The sequence below is a fragment of the Eleutherodactylus coqui genome, chromosome 5 (assembly GCF_035609145.1).
Source record: "Eleutherodactylus coqui strain aEleCoq1 chromosome 5, aEleCoq1.hap1, whole genome shotgun sequence".
Lineage (NCBI taxonomy): Eukaryota > Metazoa > Chordata > Amphibia > Anura > Eleutherodactylidae > Eleutherodactylus > Eleutherodactylus coqui.
The window spans coordinates 8,956,871-8,972,876 of record NC_089841.1 but is presented as its reverse complement, the minus strand read 5'-3'; the positions used below and the strand labels follow the sequence as shown (position 1 = coordinate 8,972,876).

Here is a 16,006-nt window from a genome sequence, read left to right as displayed (position 1 = left end):
TCTGTATTCCCCCCCAGTATCTGTAGTATATAAGCTCCTCAGAGCCCCGCACCCCTACTGTGGTTTTTGTATCTTTGCACTTTTGTATCCCCGTTTTGTAGGCGCTGCGGAATATGTTGGCGCCATATAAAGATTATTTTTCAATGATACTATTTAATGTATATAATGTACTGAAAAAAGTAGAGTAAAATGAAAAAAAAAAACCCCACTCAGCCAATTCATATATCCCACCTCCACAACGGAATGGCTGCGATTGGTTCATCGAGCGCTGCATTGATTGGCCCAGCATGGCGCTCGAGAAGCGATCACAGCCATCGCTTCTTGGAGGCGGGATTTATGAATCCTGTCACCAGGAAGTGATGATGTAGAAGCAGCCGAGGACTGCGAGAACAGCGCGCCCCTCCGGAGAGCGGCGGGTGGGTAATGGATTCCTTTTCTTAGTTAATGTAGTGCAGCTAGGGCTTATTTTCAGGGGGCCATGCTAGGCGTTATTAGAATGTGGCAGCAGCTCATCATGACAATGGAGCGGTTATCACAGAGACCAGAAGACGTACACAGTGACTCCGCAGCAGGACAACGACTACAAACCCAACACTTTTATTAATAGGACATGACGAGATTTAAAGGCACGGCACACAATAACATTTTATGGTAAATTCCCTTTTATAATAAAAGCGTTCCGTTAATACTCGCTCTGAGCGGTTTGTGCGTAATAAACCCTCGTTCCACATTCTGTCTTCTGTAAACAGATTGCACGCGGCTACAGACATCGAAGACGTTCCCGGACGGCGGCACGCCGATTACATAACAGACAGGATTTAATGCGTTACAAAAGATCAGTATAAAAGGTCTGCAGCTTCTTACATTCCACGACATTCACTTTGGTAATTCACATTCATCATGGATTAAAGGACAAACACTGGAACCCAACAGCATCCAGAGCCGCTCCGCGCGGGAAGGCCTGTCCGCGTGAACAGAAACCTGCTCCAGTGTCCCCAACCTGAATTCAGTCTACATAGGGAAGAGTCAGCATCGCTCTTAAAGGTCTCCCAAAGATTGGACACCCCCATTTCAGTTCACAGGATCCCCAAGAGTAAGATAACACACGAGGCCGCACTGCTAGCGCAAACACCCGGCGGATCTTCTCTTGTAGATCCCGCCACATCTGTAAGTTAAAGCTGGTGCTGGCCTTCATGTGACACATCCAACGTGTGGTTTGTTAATCAGTTATCGTGACGCAGAGCCCATATTTCATCTCTGCAACCCATGGACTAGTTCAGTGTATTGGGAAGGCCATTAAAGGGGTGGTCCAAGGGTAGAATGCTCCCTTTTAGTTCCCAGCAGGATCAGCTTGCATTGAAATGAATGGGAAATTGGCCTACAATACCAAGCCTGGCCACTGCAGTCAGAACGGAGCTGTCAGCTTCCTGCAGAAATCAGCCCATTGACTCAGCTAACAACTGATCGTCAGGGTTCCCAGGTGACCGACTCCCACCGATCTACATTTTCCCTGCAGTAGATATACACTGTTACCAGGGACTCCTCCTGGAAAACCAGTTGTTTACCGAGAGCCGGGTACACAGTGGTTCTCATAGTAAGGAGGCCTCTGATGTGACAACCCCTAAAGGTTCTGGACATTACTGCCTTACGTCTGCCACGTACATCAGGAGAATGGAGTCTATGTCAAATGTATCTGTAGACTGCATTAACCTATCAGAGGCCAAGAGTGTTCTTTTGGCCCCCGTTGGGCTGGGATCCCCTTTATTCTAGAGTAAACCAACCTATAGTGCACGGTATATATATATTTTATAATTGGAGTCAATGGATGCTACGGTCTGCCGATACATTGTATACGAGGGAGCATTTCAGCAGAGGATTACATCAGGAAACCCAGTTGACATCCACCTCTGATGAAAGGCTCAAACACGGTGGGGGCACAGAGACTCAAAGTGGCTAAAACCTTAACGCAACACCAATGGGTTTGAGATTTAGGTGGAGTTCCCCTTTAAGGATTCCTTTACATGGGACAACTTGTTAGGAGCGGATGTCCAACAGATCATCCCAGTGATGGAAGCGGAGCGGCCGGGGATCATTCCGGCCACTTGTCTCTAGTCACAGTAAACAGGAAGCTCCACAGTCCAGTTTTAATACTCCCAGACACTGAATGACGATCACATCCATCGTTAGTCGCTCAGTCGGTGCAAGCAAGTAGATATGTGTTTAGACAAGAGCTGGAATCTGATTGGCTGCTCGCAGAACGGTCCCCATTCTTACACTGCCCTCATTTCTATACACGGGGAGGACAGACACAACTGTAGGGGGGAGAGCTGCCCGTCAATCCAGGATCATCAAAAACAGGCTACAAGAAAAAGAAATTAAAGCGCGTTTTGGGGGTTAAAAGGGCCACTCCAGCCAAAACCCACTTTTCCATGCCTGCCCCCCTCACCTGATTGCCTGTCACACTCTGGGGGTCTCCCTGTGTACTGCAGCCACTTCTATGCTGTGCAGCCCCCGTCTGATGCTTATTAGGCACCATCTAAAGATTGAGATTCTTTAACTTTCAGTCTATCCCATGATACATCAGCACATCAGCAGCTAGAGGCTGTACCATTTTTGCCTGCTGGGAGAACAGTTTAATTATCATTACCTTTTATATTGACCTAAATAATCTACAGCCCATAAGAATACAGTCAGGATGAGGAGTTGTGATCTCCTCTATTATACCTGTATGACAGGAGCCGTGTGATTATCATTAGTAACTGTGCCCCCTCTAGGTAGTTTCTGTGGTAGATCAATATAACAGAATCAAATGGACTGAGAAACTGTGATAACCCCAAGCAGAATGGAGCTGGTCCGAACTGAGATCACATGACCATCTGAAGAAACAGAGGCTGGTGGGAGGGGTCTCAGGCAAAAAAAAAAACAACTAACCAAGGTAACACAAGCCCACTTATATATACTGGGGGATAGATACATAAAAAAAATCACCGGAGTGACCCTTTAAGAGTTCAGATTTACATATTTCTCCGTAACCTCCATGCCGTCAGCAGAAACCCCTTTCATAATCAGGAAAAAGTAAAAGGACCCTCCAGACCCCGTGTGTTACAAAGCTATCCATTGTCAGGCCTGAGAACTGTAATAGGCCCCACGATGCATCACATCTGTCTTTCCCACCCACTGAGGGAGGAGCTTCGCTGCCACATGACAACGGAACTTTGTGTGGTGGGGAAATTATCAAGAGATCCACGAACTGCTACAATGTAGAAACGGCAAGACTGTAACATATTATAGCGGCACAAGGAGCCTCCAGGGAGGAGTCAGGTATGACCCGAGTTCTCCTTTAAGGGTTTAGATTTGTTGCTGTACCCAAATGAATGGAAAAGCTGTCAACAATGGGGCTCTGCCTGAGGAATCCTAGAACAGTGGAGTTGGAAGGGACCTCCGGGGTCATCAGGTCCACCAGGGTCATCGGGTCCAATCCCCTGCTCAGTGCTAGTCTAGAAGTGGTGAGTTCACTAAGGCTTGGAGAGGGACCCGGACACCACTCCAATGTCACAAGTTCTAGTCACTAGATTACTAGGGATGGGGGATAATCCCAGGATTTCTTCTGATTGCCAGTTTTGGAGTCAGGAAGGAATTCTTGAGAAATATTGTCTTCTACCTCATGGGGGTTCTTGCCTTCTTCTGGACCAACACTGCAGGGTAATAGGCTGAACGGGATGGAAGTATTTTTACAAACTGCTACAAATTAGAAGGTCACATAACCCTTCATACGTTGGTTGTGCCTCCACAGCTGGTTGGATTGTCAGGTCTATGATGGTATATACCAACACACAATGAGATGGCGCTATACCACAATATAGCGACGACCTGGTCACCCGCCTTCAACCCCCCCACTATTTTTAGTAGCATAACAAAAAACAGTATTTGGGAGACAATAGAGCAATTCATCGGCTACTATGGCTCATCGCCCCGGCACCGCATCCTCTAACTCCGCTGTCTGCCGGCTGACATTTCCCTTATTGCCTTGTATACTGAACGATGACTGCATTAGGAACAGCAGGCGCGTGACATCTTATGATCAGTAACGCGGCTCCACATGATGGGGGCGTCACGATCTGCTCTCAGATAATGCTGAAGGCAACATTCAGCAGTCATGGGTTAACAGGGTGACTTCAGGGACTTTGGTGGGGCCCGGAGGTGTGGTGCCAGTATTTCTGAAACAGTAGCACTTGTTTACTGGTCCCGATCGCAGTATGAAGAGTGAACCAAGACTGGTTAGACCATGGCCAGACATCCGACAGAAGATCAGAGCGGCAGGCTACGTATGGTTGATCTTGGAGGTGAGCGTCGGATGGCACATCTGGTATCTCAGCAACATCGTGCCACAATGGACCAACTGACCCAGCGGTACAACAGAGGGGCAGATACATTTCTACAACCCCAATTTCAAAAGAGATGGGACTCTGGGTAAAACGTAAATGAATGTAAAGCAATAAAGAAAGGTTTGGAGATCTCATCTAACCATATCTTACTTACAGAAGAACAAACCAGAAGGGGAAAGAGACATTGTGCCAAGTCAGTGAAAAAATAACTCATTTGGAAATTGATGGCAGCCCAACCTCTCACAAAAGTTGGGCCAAGAGTAACAAAAGTAAATGGCACTAATTAAAAACAGCTGCAGGGTCAATTTTCTACCAAGTCACATGACTATGCATAACAAGTATGTTAACGAGTCAGAGTCTTAGAGGTAAACATGGTCAGAGGTCACCAATCTGTGAGACAGTGTCCGAAAAATGTTCTTCAAATGTAAAATTGTGAAGACTTTGAATATCCAGCATCTAAAGTATATATAGCATCAAAAGGGTCACGTTCACAAGAGACAAGGCCGGCGATCATACCGGAAGCTTGAGAACTATGGGCCCTCAGGCGCACGACATTAAAAACAGGCATGATTCTGTAATGTAAGTCACAGGCAATGATTTCTGGAAGTATCCCTGAGCCCACGCAGTGATCACAGCCCAACAGTGCAAGTTACAGCTGTATCATGGAGAGAAGAAGCCGTATAAGAGCACAATCCAGGAACACCGGCCTCTTCTCTGGGCCGTATAGGGAAGCCTTCTCAGACCACAGCGCCATCCTTCAACAGAACAACGCTCCGGGTCTTCGGGCTCGTATTACTAGGGAGAGGTTAGAGAAACACGACAATGAATTCTCCACTGCCGGCCACCAAACTCACCAGATTGTAACCCAATTCTGCTGGAAAAGGCTGTGATATCTGATCCCGCTTATCCGCTAAATCTGCACCAACCGACAAGCTTCTGCAGCAGGCATGGGGCAAGTGGCATATGGAGGATGCTCACCACCTTGCGGAATCCGTTGTGCCTGACCCATTACTAATGCAGCGATCGTTCAGTGTAGTCACACTAAATATCTATTTGTAGGGTTAACAGAGAAAAACAGTTCAAACAGCACCAGAGCCCCCACTACAGAGGGGTCACAGCTTATACAGGGGTGGGGGGATTCCCTTTAATTCCCTTCTCAGGATGCGTTTTGCTGGAAGCATTAGATAAAGTGCTTATAGTCCTGTACCTAATTGTTGTAGCCAACATAAATGTCCAAACACCACAATGGACCCTCCTCAGGAGGAACCTTGCCTGGCCCGGCAGAAGACAAGTAAAACTTGTGCGGACAGGAATGTCCTTAAAGGGAGGCTCCACTTTTACAACACTCCACAGTTAACATCAAAGGTTGGGCATATACTCCAGTTATACCCAGAGCTGCACTGATAATTCTGCTGGCGTCCTGTTATCAGCAGGTAATGCATCATGGGAGATCAAGACATAGTCAGTTCTTAGGTCACAGATCTGACAAAGGGGTGGAGCCAGACTATAATCCATGTCCAATAGCAACCCGCAGAAATGTGACTGCAGCTCTGGAGGCAACTACTCAAGGTTAGTAGAAGCAAAGGTTATGATGAGTAGAATGAAACTGTGAAATGAAGTTAAAGTGCAGCCATAATGGAAGACACTGCGGCCGGGTAATCTTCCCGGAGGAGGAGTCTGGTTAATACTTGATATCGTAAGATGATTTGCTGGTGCGAAGCTAAAATGCTGCGTTATTACCATGACAGAACCTGCCCGTTAAGACACCCAAAGGAAATAGGCCACTTCATCCAAGTCTACAGGGTAGTCCGTGAGAAGTATGGGAGTCCTTTGGTAAAGTTCCCCTTTGTAGCTCCGCCACTTGCCAGCAGGAAGGTAGACGTCACGTTCCTGCTTTCCAGGTTCTAGCACCGGGGCCACCATTAAGGTGTCTCCTATCAAAAACTGAGAATCAACCTTATGTGCAGCTTCATCATTTGGAGAAATCCACCAAATCGGTCGAATGATGGGATCTCCGGTGTCGGTGACTTCTCCGGCAAGTTCTAGCAACAGAGGGGCAACCAAGGACTCGTGGATTCTGGTGAATTTCTGAGCAATTTCTATGACCTCTTTATCAAAGTGCCAGGGCGGGATGGAAAACTGCATGGAGGGCATGAAGGCCGAAAGCTCCAGCCACCGGATGTAAAGCTCCTTCATGTCCTTCGTGACGTTGGTGTAGGCATTCCCACCAATCATATCTGGCAAGATGAAAGGGTAGCCCAACATACTGATGGTCAGGACGGTGGGTATCAGAGACTTTAGACCTAACTCATAGCCCCATTCCGAATCCCGGTCAATGATTCTGAAGAAGCAAGATATGTTTTGAGATTGGTAACCAACGCGGAGCTCAGCGAGGTCATAAAACTGGTCGGCCATTTCCGTGTACCTCCTGCTGAACATGTTGGGATCTGACAAGGATTGATACGTGCTGAACTGATGAGGGAGGTAGCTTGTTTCACCAGCATCAAACTTAAAGGATGAAATTCCGTACTTTGTTCTGAGCCGCCTTAGGTTGTTCTGGAACCACTCTTTAGTATTGGGATTTGTAAAATCCAGGAGCGCGCCAATCCCATTCCACCACTGGACCATGGCTGGTAGTCGGCCAGTGGGTTCCTTCACAAAGAGACCCCGTTCTATGCCAATGCCGAAGTTGGAGGAGTTATAGTTGATGAAAGGATGAATCCACAGGGTCACTTTGAAGCCGTCTTCCTTTAACTTTTTGAACATGGCTGGAGCATCAGGAAACTTGACGGGATCAAAGTCAAAGTCTCCGTAGTACCTGGAGTACATGTCATCTATTTCTATGTGACTGTAATTAAACTGGTACTTCTTAATGCTCTCAGTGAAGTTTAGAATTTTCTCCTGGTTGATGTCGGCCTTGTACAGCGACCATGTGGACCAGATGGGGTACTTGAAGGCGCTTTCTGAAGGGATCCTACTTGGCTTGTTAAAATACCTCCGCACCATGTACTTGTGGATGGAGGTGGCGTCGGACCCGACACACACTCTGTAGCTCAGCTCGGGGAAGGGCTCTTTGCCGGGGGGCGGCTTATATGGAGAATCCTTATACCTCGCTTCAAGGAAAAACACTTTTTCTGTGCTATTCCACCCGAGATGGAAAGGGACAGACGCATTGATTTTAATAGCCGTTGCATTGGAGGAGAGCCAGTAGCTTTCTAAAATTCCCCCGAAACCATCCCCAAATGAGTAGACGTCACTGGTCACAAAGGGTCTAGGTTCTTGGTAGCCGGATAACTTGATGGGCCAGTGCTGTGTACGCATCTCAGCTCCTCCATACCAATAAGCGTTATCCCAGTACATGGTGTGCAGGACGGACGTATCGGCCACATACTCCTCCCAACGCACCCGGTAACACATAACAGTCACCTTGTCTTTGATGACCGTCTGAACAAAAAATCTCAGCGGTCCCTTCTCTGATCTGGTACAAGATAAAACTTCCCCTTGTTTTGCACAGGAATCTAAATCTAGAACGCCGGACTGGAAGGCCATTCTGAAGACCACCTTCCCTTGGTTGTTGTGTATGATGAATCCATCTTTCTTCAGATACAACAGCTCTGTCTTCAGGCGGTCGGCTTTGCGCAAGGAGATGGAGTAGTAGCACCAAGAGACTACTGCGGAGATGACCAAGAGGAGACCCAGCAAGATGGCGCCAATCAACGGCTTCTGCTCCTTAGAAACCTTCTGCTTTACCGGAGTAACATTCTCGGGCAGGAAGGAGTACATGATGGACGGTTGTAAGGTCTGTTACAGTCGGGGGGATGGATGGACCTTCATGCCTACAAAGAAAAGGAAAACAGAACACTTGAAAGATTAATCAAAAAATCTTATGCCTGAAGACAACGTTGAAGGAAGCTTTGCATCTCCATACAAAAACAGCATCTCAAGGACATTTCGCAACCCCAAGCCTTTCTTGGCTGCTTCTATTGTGTATCCCCAGTCACAGGATCAGTGGGGTCCCAGCAGTGACACCCCAACAAGTTTATAACAAACAACACACCGCAATGAGATGGCGGTGTGCTATCTGGCTGCTACGGCACCTGGAGGCCTTCTGAAAGCCCCATGGCAGATTGCCTAACAAGACATGCCTGTGGCATGGCTTGTCAGATCGCGGTATAGTATTACATCATACTGCAGGAGCGATCAGTCCCCCGTGGGGACTCGAAAAATGTAAAAGTTAGTTTAAAAATATAATTTTATTTAAAAAATACGGGGTAATAAAAGTCGTCGTCCCCCCCCCCCCCCCCCCCCGCCCCCCAGTCATATTTATAACTAAGAAATCTAAATGAAAACTCCAAAAACATATTTGGACGCTGCGTCCACCAAAGTCCAATCTACCAAAGTAACACATTATGTACCCCACATGGTGAGCGCCGTCAGAATACACAACGGCAGAACTGTTTGGTCCCCCCCGTCTCCAAGACAAATGCAATACACAGTGATCAGAAAGTGGGATGTATTCCATAACGGGGCCGATGGAAACTACAGGACGTCCCACCAAAAAACAAGCCCTCTAAGTAACACCTAGGCAAAAAATGTAAAAAGTCGCGGTGGTCAGAAGATGGCGGCAAACAATAGAGTAGAGCAAAAACAATTGTAAATGTGTTAATGTGGCAGCCGCACCGCCCCACACAATACAGCCGGCAGGTCATTCTTCACATTTAGAAACAAGACCCCCCCCCCCCCCATATGACAGAATTGCGCTTTTTTCCATTCCACTTAGAATTTTTAATAAGTTTTCAGTAGATTAAATAGAATCACCGGAAAATACAACTTGTCCCATAAAAAGCGACAAGTCATCTTGCAGCTCCGGCATCGGAGAAATAAAAGGGGGAGGAAAAAGTGAAAATGAAAAAAATAAATAAAAGGGCATTAAGGGGTTAAGGACCAAATCCGGACATTTTTGTTTTTAAGATTTGGACCAACTTGTAAGATGCGGTGACATTGGATCCCCATTACGACCCGCAGCATTACTAGAGATGTAGCGGCATCCGCGGCTCAGCAGGGTATCTCCGATTCGCGGTTCTCAGCAGGGTATCTCCGATTCGCGGTTCTCAGCAGGGTATCTCCGATTCGCGGTTCTCAGCAGGGTATCTCCGATTCGCGGTTCTCAGCAGGGTATCTCCGATTCGCGGTTCTCAGCAGGGTATCTCCGATTCGCGGTTCTCAGCAGGGTATCTCCGATTCGCGGTTCTCAGCAGGGTATCTCCGATTCGCGGTTCTCAGCAGGGTATCTCCGATTTGCGGTTCTCAGCAGGGTATCTCCGATTCGCGGTTCTCAGCAGGGTATCTCCGATTCGCGGTTCTCAGCAGGGTATCTCCGATTCGCGGTTCTCAGCAGGGTATCTCCGATTTGCGGTTCTCAGCAGGGTATCTCCAATTTGCGGTTCCAGGACGGTCACGCTATTTTTGAAAATGCTTTCTGATTTAGAAAAATCTGCTTTACTAGGAAAAACCAGCAGCAATCTAGGACTCGGTGGGCCGTGGTGGGTAGAGGGGTTCATGTACGGAGGGCACACGGGGCGGTACTACATCTGCAACCCTTCTATCATTGCTACAACAGAAGATGTTCTAAAAAACAAACAATTTCTGCAAACCGTGCCATCCGTTTGGTGCACGCAGCTCCTATGCACACTGATGCCACCAAGGCTACAGACGCCAAGCACGCCCGCTGGAATGTGAGTGACATCCAGAAGTTCCATCAAGGCCGTATTTATACCACCGGTTTCATTGCACAAGATGCGCAGAACTGGCGTGAAGGTGGGACCCATTTAAGGGGCGATGCAGAAATAACCAGCTGTTACTGGTGAGCGGACTGAAGGTCTGAGAGGCACAAATCGCAGCATGCTCCATTTTTGCGCGATCCATTATTTAATATGGCGGACGAAAACAAATGGCTCTGCCTTAATATGTAAATGTGAGTTTCCTGCGACTGGATTTTTCTATCTTTACTATTGAGAAATAATGTGATTTTCACGAAGATTCCACGAACTGCGATGCGTTTTTGTTGCAAAATGCACCAGATTCGCGCGCAAAAATTAGTTTAAAAAGTGCGATATCTGCTTCACGGACCGGCATCACATTCATCCGTAGATGGAGATTCGCACCGCGGTCTAAATGGCGCGGATCCCCTCACGCTTGGAAGACAGAAGGGCGGGAGGAAAAACACCTCAATTCTGTCCTTTTGGGTTTTTCCTCGTACAGCGTTGACCCCGCAGCCTAAACGCCACAATACATGTTTTCGGCGGGTCGGAACGATTACACCAAAATGATATTTTATTTGAGGTTTTTCCACTTTTGTACAAAGTTCTTATTTTCCCATTGCTGGAGCGCCGGGCGGGCTCGTTATTTTTCGCTGTAGTTTGTAGGGTATTTTGGGGTACATCTGGCTTTTTTGATCAATTTTATTGAGATTTTTTTAGAGGCGAAATGAACAAAAAAAAAGCATTTGGGCCGCTGGCTGCGGGATGAAGAGTCTGCTCCAATTTATTTTAACCTTTTTTATACATTTTTTGTGTCCCTGTAGGGGCTTGAACACGTGACCTTATGACGAATCTTATAATACACTGCAGTACTTCTGTACAGCCCTGCATTATCGCTTCTTAGCGTGATCACAGGCCATTGTGTGATGGCAACTCACTGGCGCCCTGCAATTACATGGTGGAGGGCCGATCACATTGCAGAGGGAGCACCCTCCCTCTGGGCACCCTTTTCATGCCTCGATCAATGTTGAGGTCCCTCACTGATCGGCAAGTGCTATCAATAGGGGATTACCTCGCCATCAGCAAACAAAAGCGCGGTCAGGCCGGATCTACACGGGTGGGCCGCGAATCACTCCAATAGAGCGCTTGTAAAATTGCAATTTTCACTACAATTTGGGAGTAAGACGCATCGCAGGATGAGAGATTTTACTGCGCGGCGAAATCGTAGCGGCTTCTTCCGCGGATCCACAGGTGGGTTTAGCAACATCTATGTGCGCAAAACCAACGCGTTTCCAAACCAGGAAGCGGCGCTCCAACGCTTTGGGTTCCGCACGTGAATTTTACCCATTGACAGGGCTAAATGCGGATGTTCCAGCAGTGAACATTCCGTGGCGAATTGCGCCGTGTGAACATCCCCTTTATGTTCATCCTGACCCACTGCTGAGGGTTTGTTACAGTGGATCCCGCACAGACGATCCTCTGTGAGGTGAACACATCAGCAACAGACTCCCCCTCCCCTCTCCAAGGGTTTGTTACAATGTAGCAGTCTGGAGTCCGGGATCCTCGCAAAGGATTATCCAACAGTAACAACCCCTCAGCAGTGAACAGGAGCGGTCTGGACCAGTTTTTAGCCTCTGGATGTGAAATCTAATGTTCCCAGTTGTTGACAGCAAGCGGAGATCCTAAAAATCCTGAACTGAAATAAAGTCTATCAGAAGGCGGTAGAAGTCGTTGTTATACGCGGATGGCGCCTGATTTACGGAGACGCTTTATTCGCTGGGTGTAAGGAGTGTGCTGACGGTCTGTGACGTCTCCAGCATCCCTGGTGCTGAGCGGCTGATAACAGAGGACAACACCGCAGCAGCCAGAAGTGATGTGCCATGCTGTGAAGTGGAGGACGGGCACCTCTGCCAGGAAAGTCATTTGATTCTCACTTCCCTCGGAGCTGTGAAGGTTGTGACAATGTGCCAGCAAGCGGGGCTATTTATACTGAGGCGGGGGAGGGGAGGACGGCGCTCGTCTCTGCGTCCAACATCACATGCGCTGACTGATTATTAACAGAACGACAAGAGCTCCAGGGGCCAATCATCAATGACAAGACCTCTGCTTGCTGTCAGTGAACGGAGCACCCTTATCACGAATTTTACCAGCGCTTATCCAGGGATGACACGGAGCCGCACGAGGAACCGCCACAAGGACGGCTTTAGGTTTTATCCGCTGCCTGTAGGCGGGGTTGCAGAAGAGAAGTCACTTGCGCGGGAGGCGGAGTCAGCTGATGTGACACAAACTTGGTCAAATCCTTGAGGTAGGAAGTCTTCACAGCTGAGGGGTTGTTACATTGTATCCTGTGTAGACAGTCCTCCCATCCAGACTGATACAATGTAACAACCAGTCAGAGCAGCAGGGAGATCTGTGCACAATGTAACGAACCCTCATCTGTGTGAGCAGGACAAACATCTGGGGGACACTTATATACCCAATGTATAGGCGGGAGGTCCTCAGATATATCATGTGTATGGGGGGCGATATGTAGATGCCTAATGTGTAAAGAGGCTGGAGGGGGGCAGCGGATATCTGATGTGTACGGTGTGTGTGTGTGTGTGGGGGGGGGGGGTGTATTGTCAGGTTCCCGGTGTGTATGGGGTATGGGGGGGGGGGGGCTGTCGGCAGATATATCAGATATGTACGGGGGGTATTGGCAGATCCCGATGGACGCCATGTGTACGTGCGGCTCTACCACCCCCGGGCAGACAAGACGCACCCGTTTCGGACCTCCACGACTCCTATTTACACAAGGTGGCAGCTTTCTTAAAGTGACAGGACACAATTACCCGCAAGCAGGTTTAGCAGCCGTCGGACATAACAGGGAGATGAGACAGAAGTGACAGAAGCCCCCAGAGAAGATATGCCCCCCGACACAGGATCAGACGCTACTCACAGCGACGCCACCAGCAGCTCCGAGCCCCAATGTTCCCAGCCAGAAATAACCAGGGAGGGTGCGGAGCCCGGGGCACCGGGGGAGGGGAGGGCACACAGGAGAGCGGCTCACATGACTCCTGCCGCTTCCAAAGTCCCTGCACCCTGATCACCAGAGGGGGCACAAACTTATCAGACTGCTACTGCCAACCGGGAATGTCAGCTCCTGTGGTGACGGCTCCATACCCTGCACCCAGCACTATCTGTATATATATATATCCCCTCCTCCTGTATATATAGCTGCACCCAGCACCATCCGTATATATCCCCCTCCTCCTGTATATATAGCTGCACCCAGCACCATCCGTATATATCCCCCTCCTCCTGTATATATAGATGCAGCCAGTACCACTCGTCTATATATCCCCCTCCTCATGTATATGTAGCTGCACCCAGCACCATCCGTATATATATACCCCTCCTCTGTATATATATCTGCATCCAGCACCATCCGTATATATATCCCCCTCCTCCTGTATATATATCTGCACCCAGCACCACCCGTATATATATCCCCTCCTCCTGTATATATAGCTTCACCCAGTACCATCCGTATATATATCCCCCTCCTCTGTATATATATCTGCACCCAGCACCACCCGTATATATATCCCCTCCTCCTGTATATATAGCTTCACCCAGTACCATCCGTATACATATCCCCCTCCTCCTGTATATATAGCTGCACCCAGTACCACCTGTATATATATCCCCCTGTATTTACGGCTGCACGCAGTCCCCCCCCCTCCTCCTGTATATACGGCTGCACGCAGTCCCCCCTCCTCCTGTATATACGGCTGCACGCAGTCCCCCCTCCTCCTGTATATACGGCTGCACGCAGTCCCCCCCTCCTGTATATGCGGCTGCACGCAGTCCCCCCCTCCTGTATATGCGGCTGCACGCAGTCCCCCCTCCTCCTGTATATACGGCTGCACGCAGTCCCCCCCCCTCCTCCTCTATATACGGCTGCACGCAGTCCCCCCTCCTCCTGTATATACGGCTGCACGCAGTCCCCCCCCCTCCTCCTCTATATACGGCTGCACGCAGTCCCCCCTCCTCCTGTATATACGGCTGCACGCAGTCCCCCCCCCTCCTCCTGTATATACGGCTGCACGCAGTCCCCCCTCCTCCTGTATATACGGCTGCACGCAGTCCCCCCTCCTCCTGTATATACGGCTGCACGCAGTCCCCCCCTCCTGTATATGCGGCTGCACGCAGTCCCCCCCTCCTGTATATGCGGCTGCACGCAGTCCCCCCTCCTCCTGTATATACGGCTGCACGCAGTCCCCCCCCCTCCTCCTCTATATACGGCTGCACGCAGTCCCCCCTCCTCCTGTATATACGGCTGCACGCAGTCCCCCCCCCTCCTCCTCTATATACGGCTGCACGCAGTCCCCCCTCCTCCTGTATATACGGCTGCACGCAGTCCCCCCTCCTCCTGTATATACGGCTGCACGCAGTCCCCCCTCCTCCTGTATATACAGCTGCACGCAGTCCCCCCTGCTCTGTATATACGGCTGCACGCAGTCCCCCCTCCTCTGTATATACAGCTGCACGCAGTCCCCCCTGCTCTGTATATACGGCTGCACGCAGTCCCCCCTGCTCTGTATATACAGCTGCACGCAGTCCCCCCTGCTCTGTATATACAGCTGCACGCAGTCCCCCATGCTCTGTATATACGGCCGCACGCAGTCCCCCCTCCCCTGTATATACGGCTGCACGCAGTCCCCCCTCCTCCTGTATATACGGCTGCACGCAGTCCCCCCTCTTCTGTATATACAGCTGCACGCAGTCCCCCCTGCTCTGCATATACGGCTGCACTCAGTCCCCCCTCCTCCTGTATATACGGCTGCACGCAGTCCCCCCTCCCCTGTATATACGGCTGCACGCAGTCCCCCCTCCTCCTGTATATACGGCTGCACGCAGTCCCCCCTCCTCTGTATATACAGCTGCACGCAGTCCCCCCTCCTCTGTATATATAGCTGCACGCAGTCCCCCCTGCTCTGCATATACGGCTGCACTCAGTCCCCCCTCCTCCTGTATATACGGCTGCACGCAGTCCCCCCTCCCCTGTATATACGGCTGCACGCAGTCCCCCCTTCTCCTGTATATACGGCTGCACGCAGTCCCCCCTCCTCTGTATATACAGCTGCACGCAGTCCCCCCTGCTCTGCATATACGGCTGCACTCAGTCCCCCCTCCTCTGTATATACGGCTGCACGCAGTCCCCCCTCCTCTGTATATACGGCTGCACGCAGTCCCCCCTCCTCCTGTATATACGGCTGCACGCAGTCCCCCCTGCTCTGTATATACGGCTGCACGCAGTCCCCCCTCCTCCTGTATATACGGCTGCACGCAGTCCCCCCTCCTCCTGTATATACGGCTGCACGCAGTCCCCCCTCCTCCTGTATATACGGCTGCACGCAGTCCCCCCTCCTCCTGTATATACAGCCGCTCTCAGTCCCGTCCCCCCCGCTCTGTATTTGGGGGGTCACTCACCGTCTTCTGCTCGGGGTCTCCTCAGTATTATACAGGAAGTTTGGCCTCAACCAGAAGTTATTCTCACACTGTGATTGGACGACTGAGCTGTCAGTCAGGGAGGAGGCGGGCCGGAGAACCGGGAATTATGGGAGATGTAGTTTTAGAAGCTACATTTTACTTGTGCCTCTGGACTGTCTGCTGAGTTGCTGTATCTAATCCTATCCCATGTGATACTGTCTGCTGAGCCATGTATCTAATCCTATCCTGTGTGATACTGTCTGCTGAGCTGTGTATCTAATCCTATCCTGTGTGATACTGTCTGCTGAGCTGTGTATCTAATCCTATCCTGTGTGATACTGTCTGCTGAGCTGTGTATCTAATCCTATCCTGTGTGATACTGTCTGC

At 49.7% G+C, this 16,006-nt stretch overlaps 1 protein-coding gene across 2 annotated transcripts; it reads right to left on the bottom strand.

The window, feature by feature from the left end:
• Nucleotides 1–581: 581 nt before the first annotated feature.
• MYORG (myogenesis regulating glycosidase (putative)) lies at nt 582–15,681 on the bottom strand. Of its 2 annotated transcripts, none has more exons than XM_066602293.1 (2): nt 15,620–15,681; nt 582–8,221 (listed from the first exon to the last, which is right to left on the bottom strand). In XM_066602293.1, exon 2 carries the CDS (start codon nt 8,166–8,168, stop codon nt 6,144–6,146), a length of 2,025 nt encoding a protein of 674 aa, XP_066458390.1. In that variant the 5' UTR covers nt 8,169–8,221; nt 15,620–15,681; the 3' UTR covers nt 582–6,143. The 2 variants fall into 2 exon arrangements, with proteins under 2 accessions (XP_066458390.1, XP_066458391.1); XM_066602294.1 differs by lacking the exon at nt 15,620–15,681 and adding an exon at nt 13,083–13,218.
• Between the last annotated feature and the right edge of the window lie 325 nt (nt 15,682–16,006).

Bases quoted from the DNA above. Each gene is read 5' to 3' on its own strand.
- MYORG (XM_066602293.1), bottom strand. From the start codon at position 8,168: ATGTACTCCTTCCTGCCCGAGAATGTTACTCCGGTAAAGCAGAAGGTT.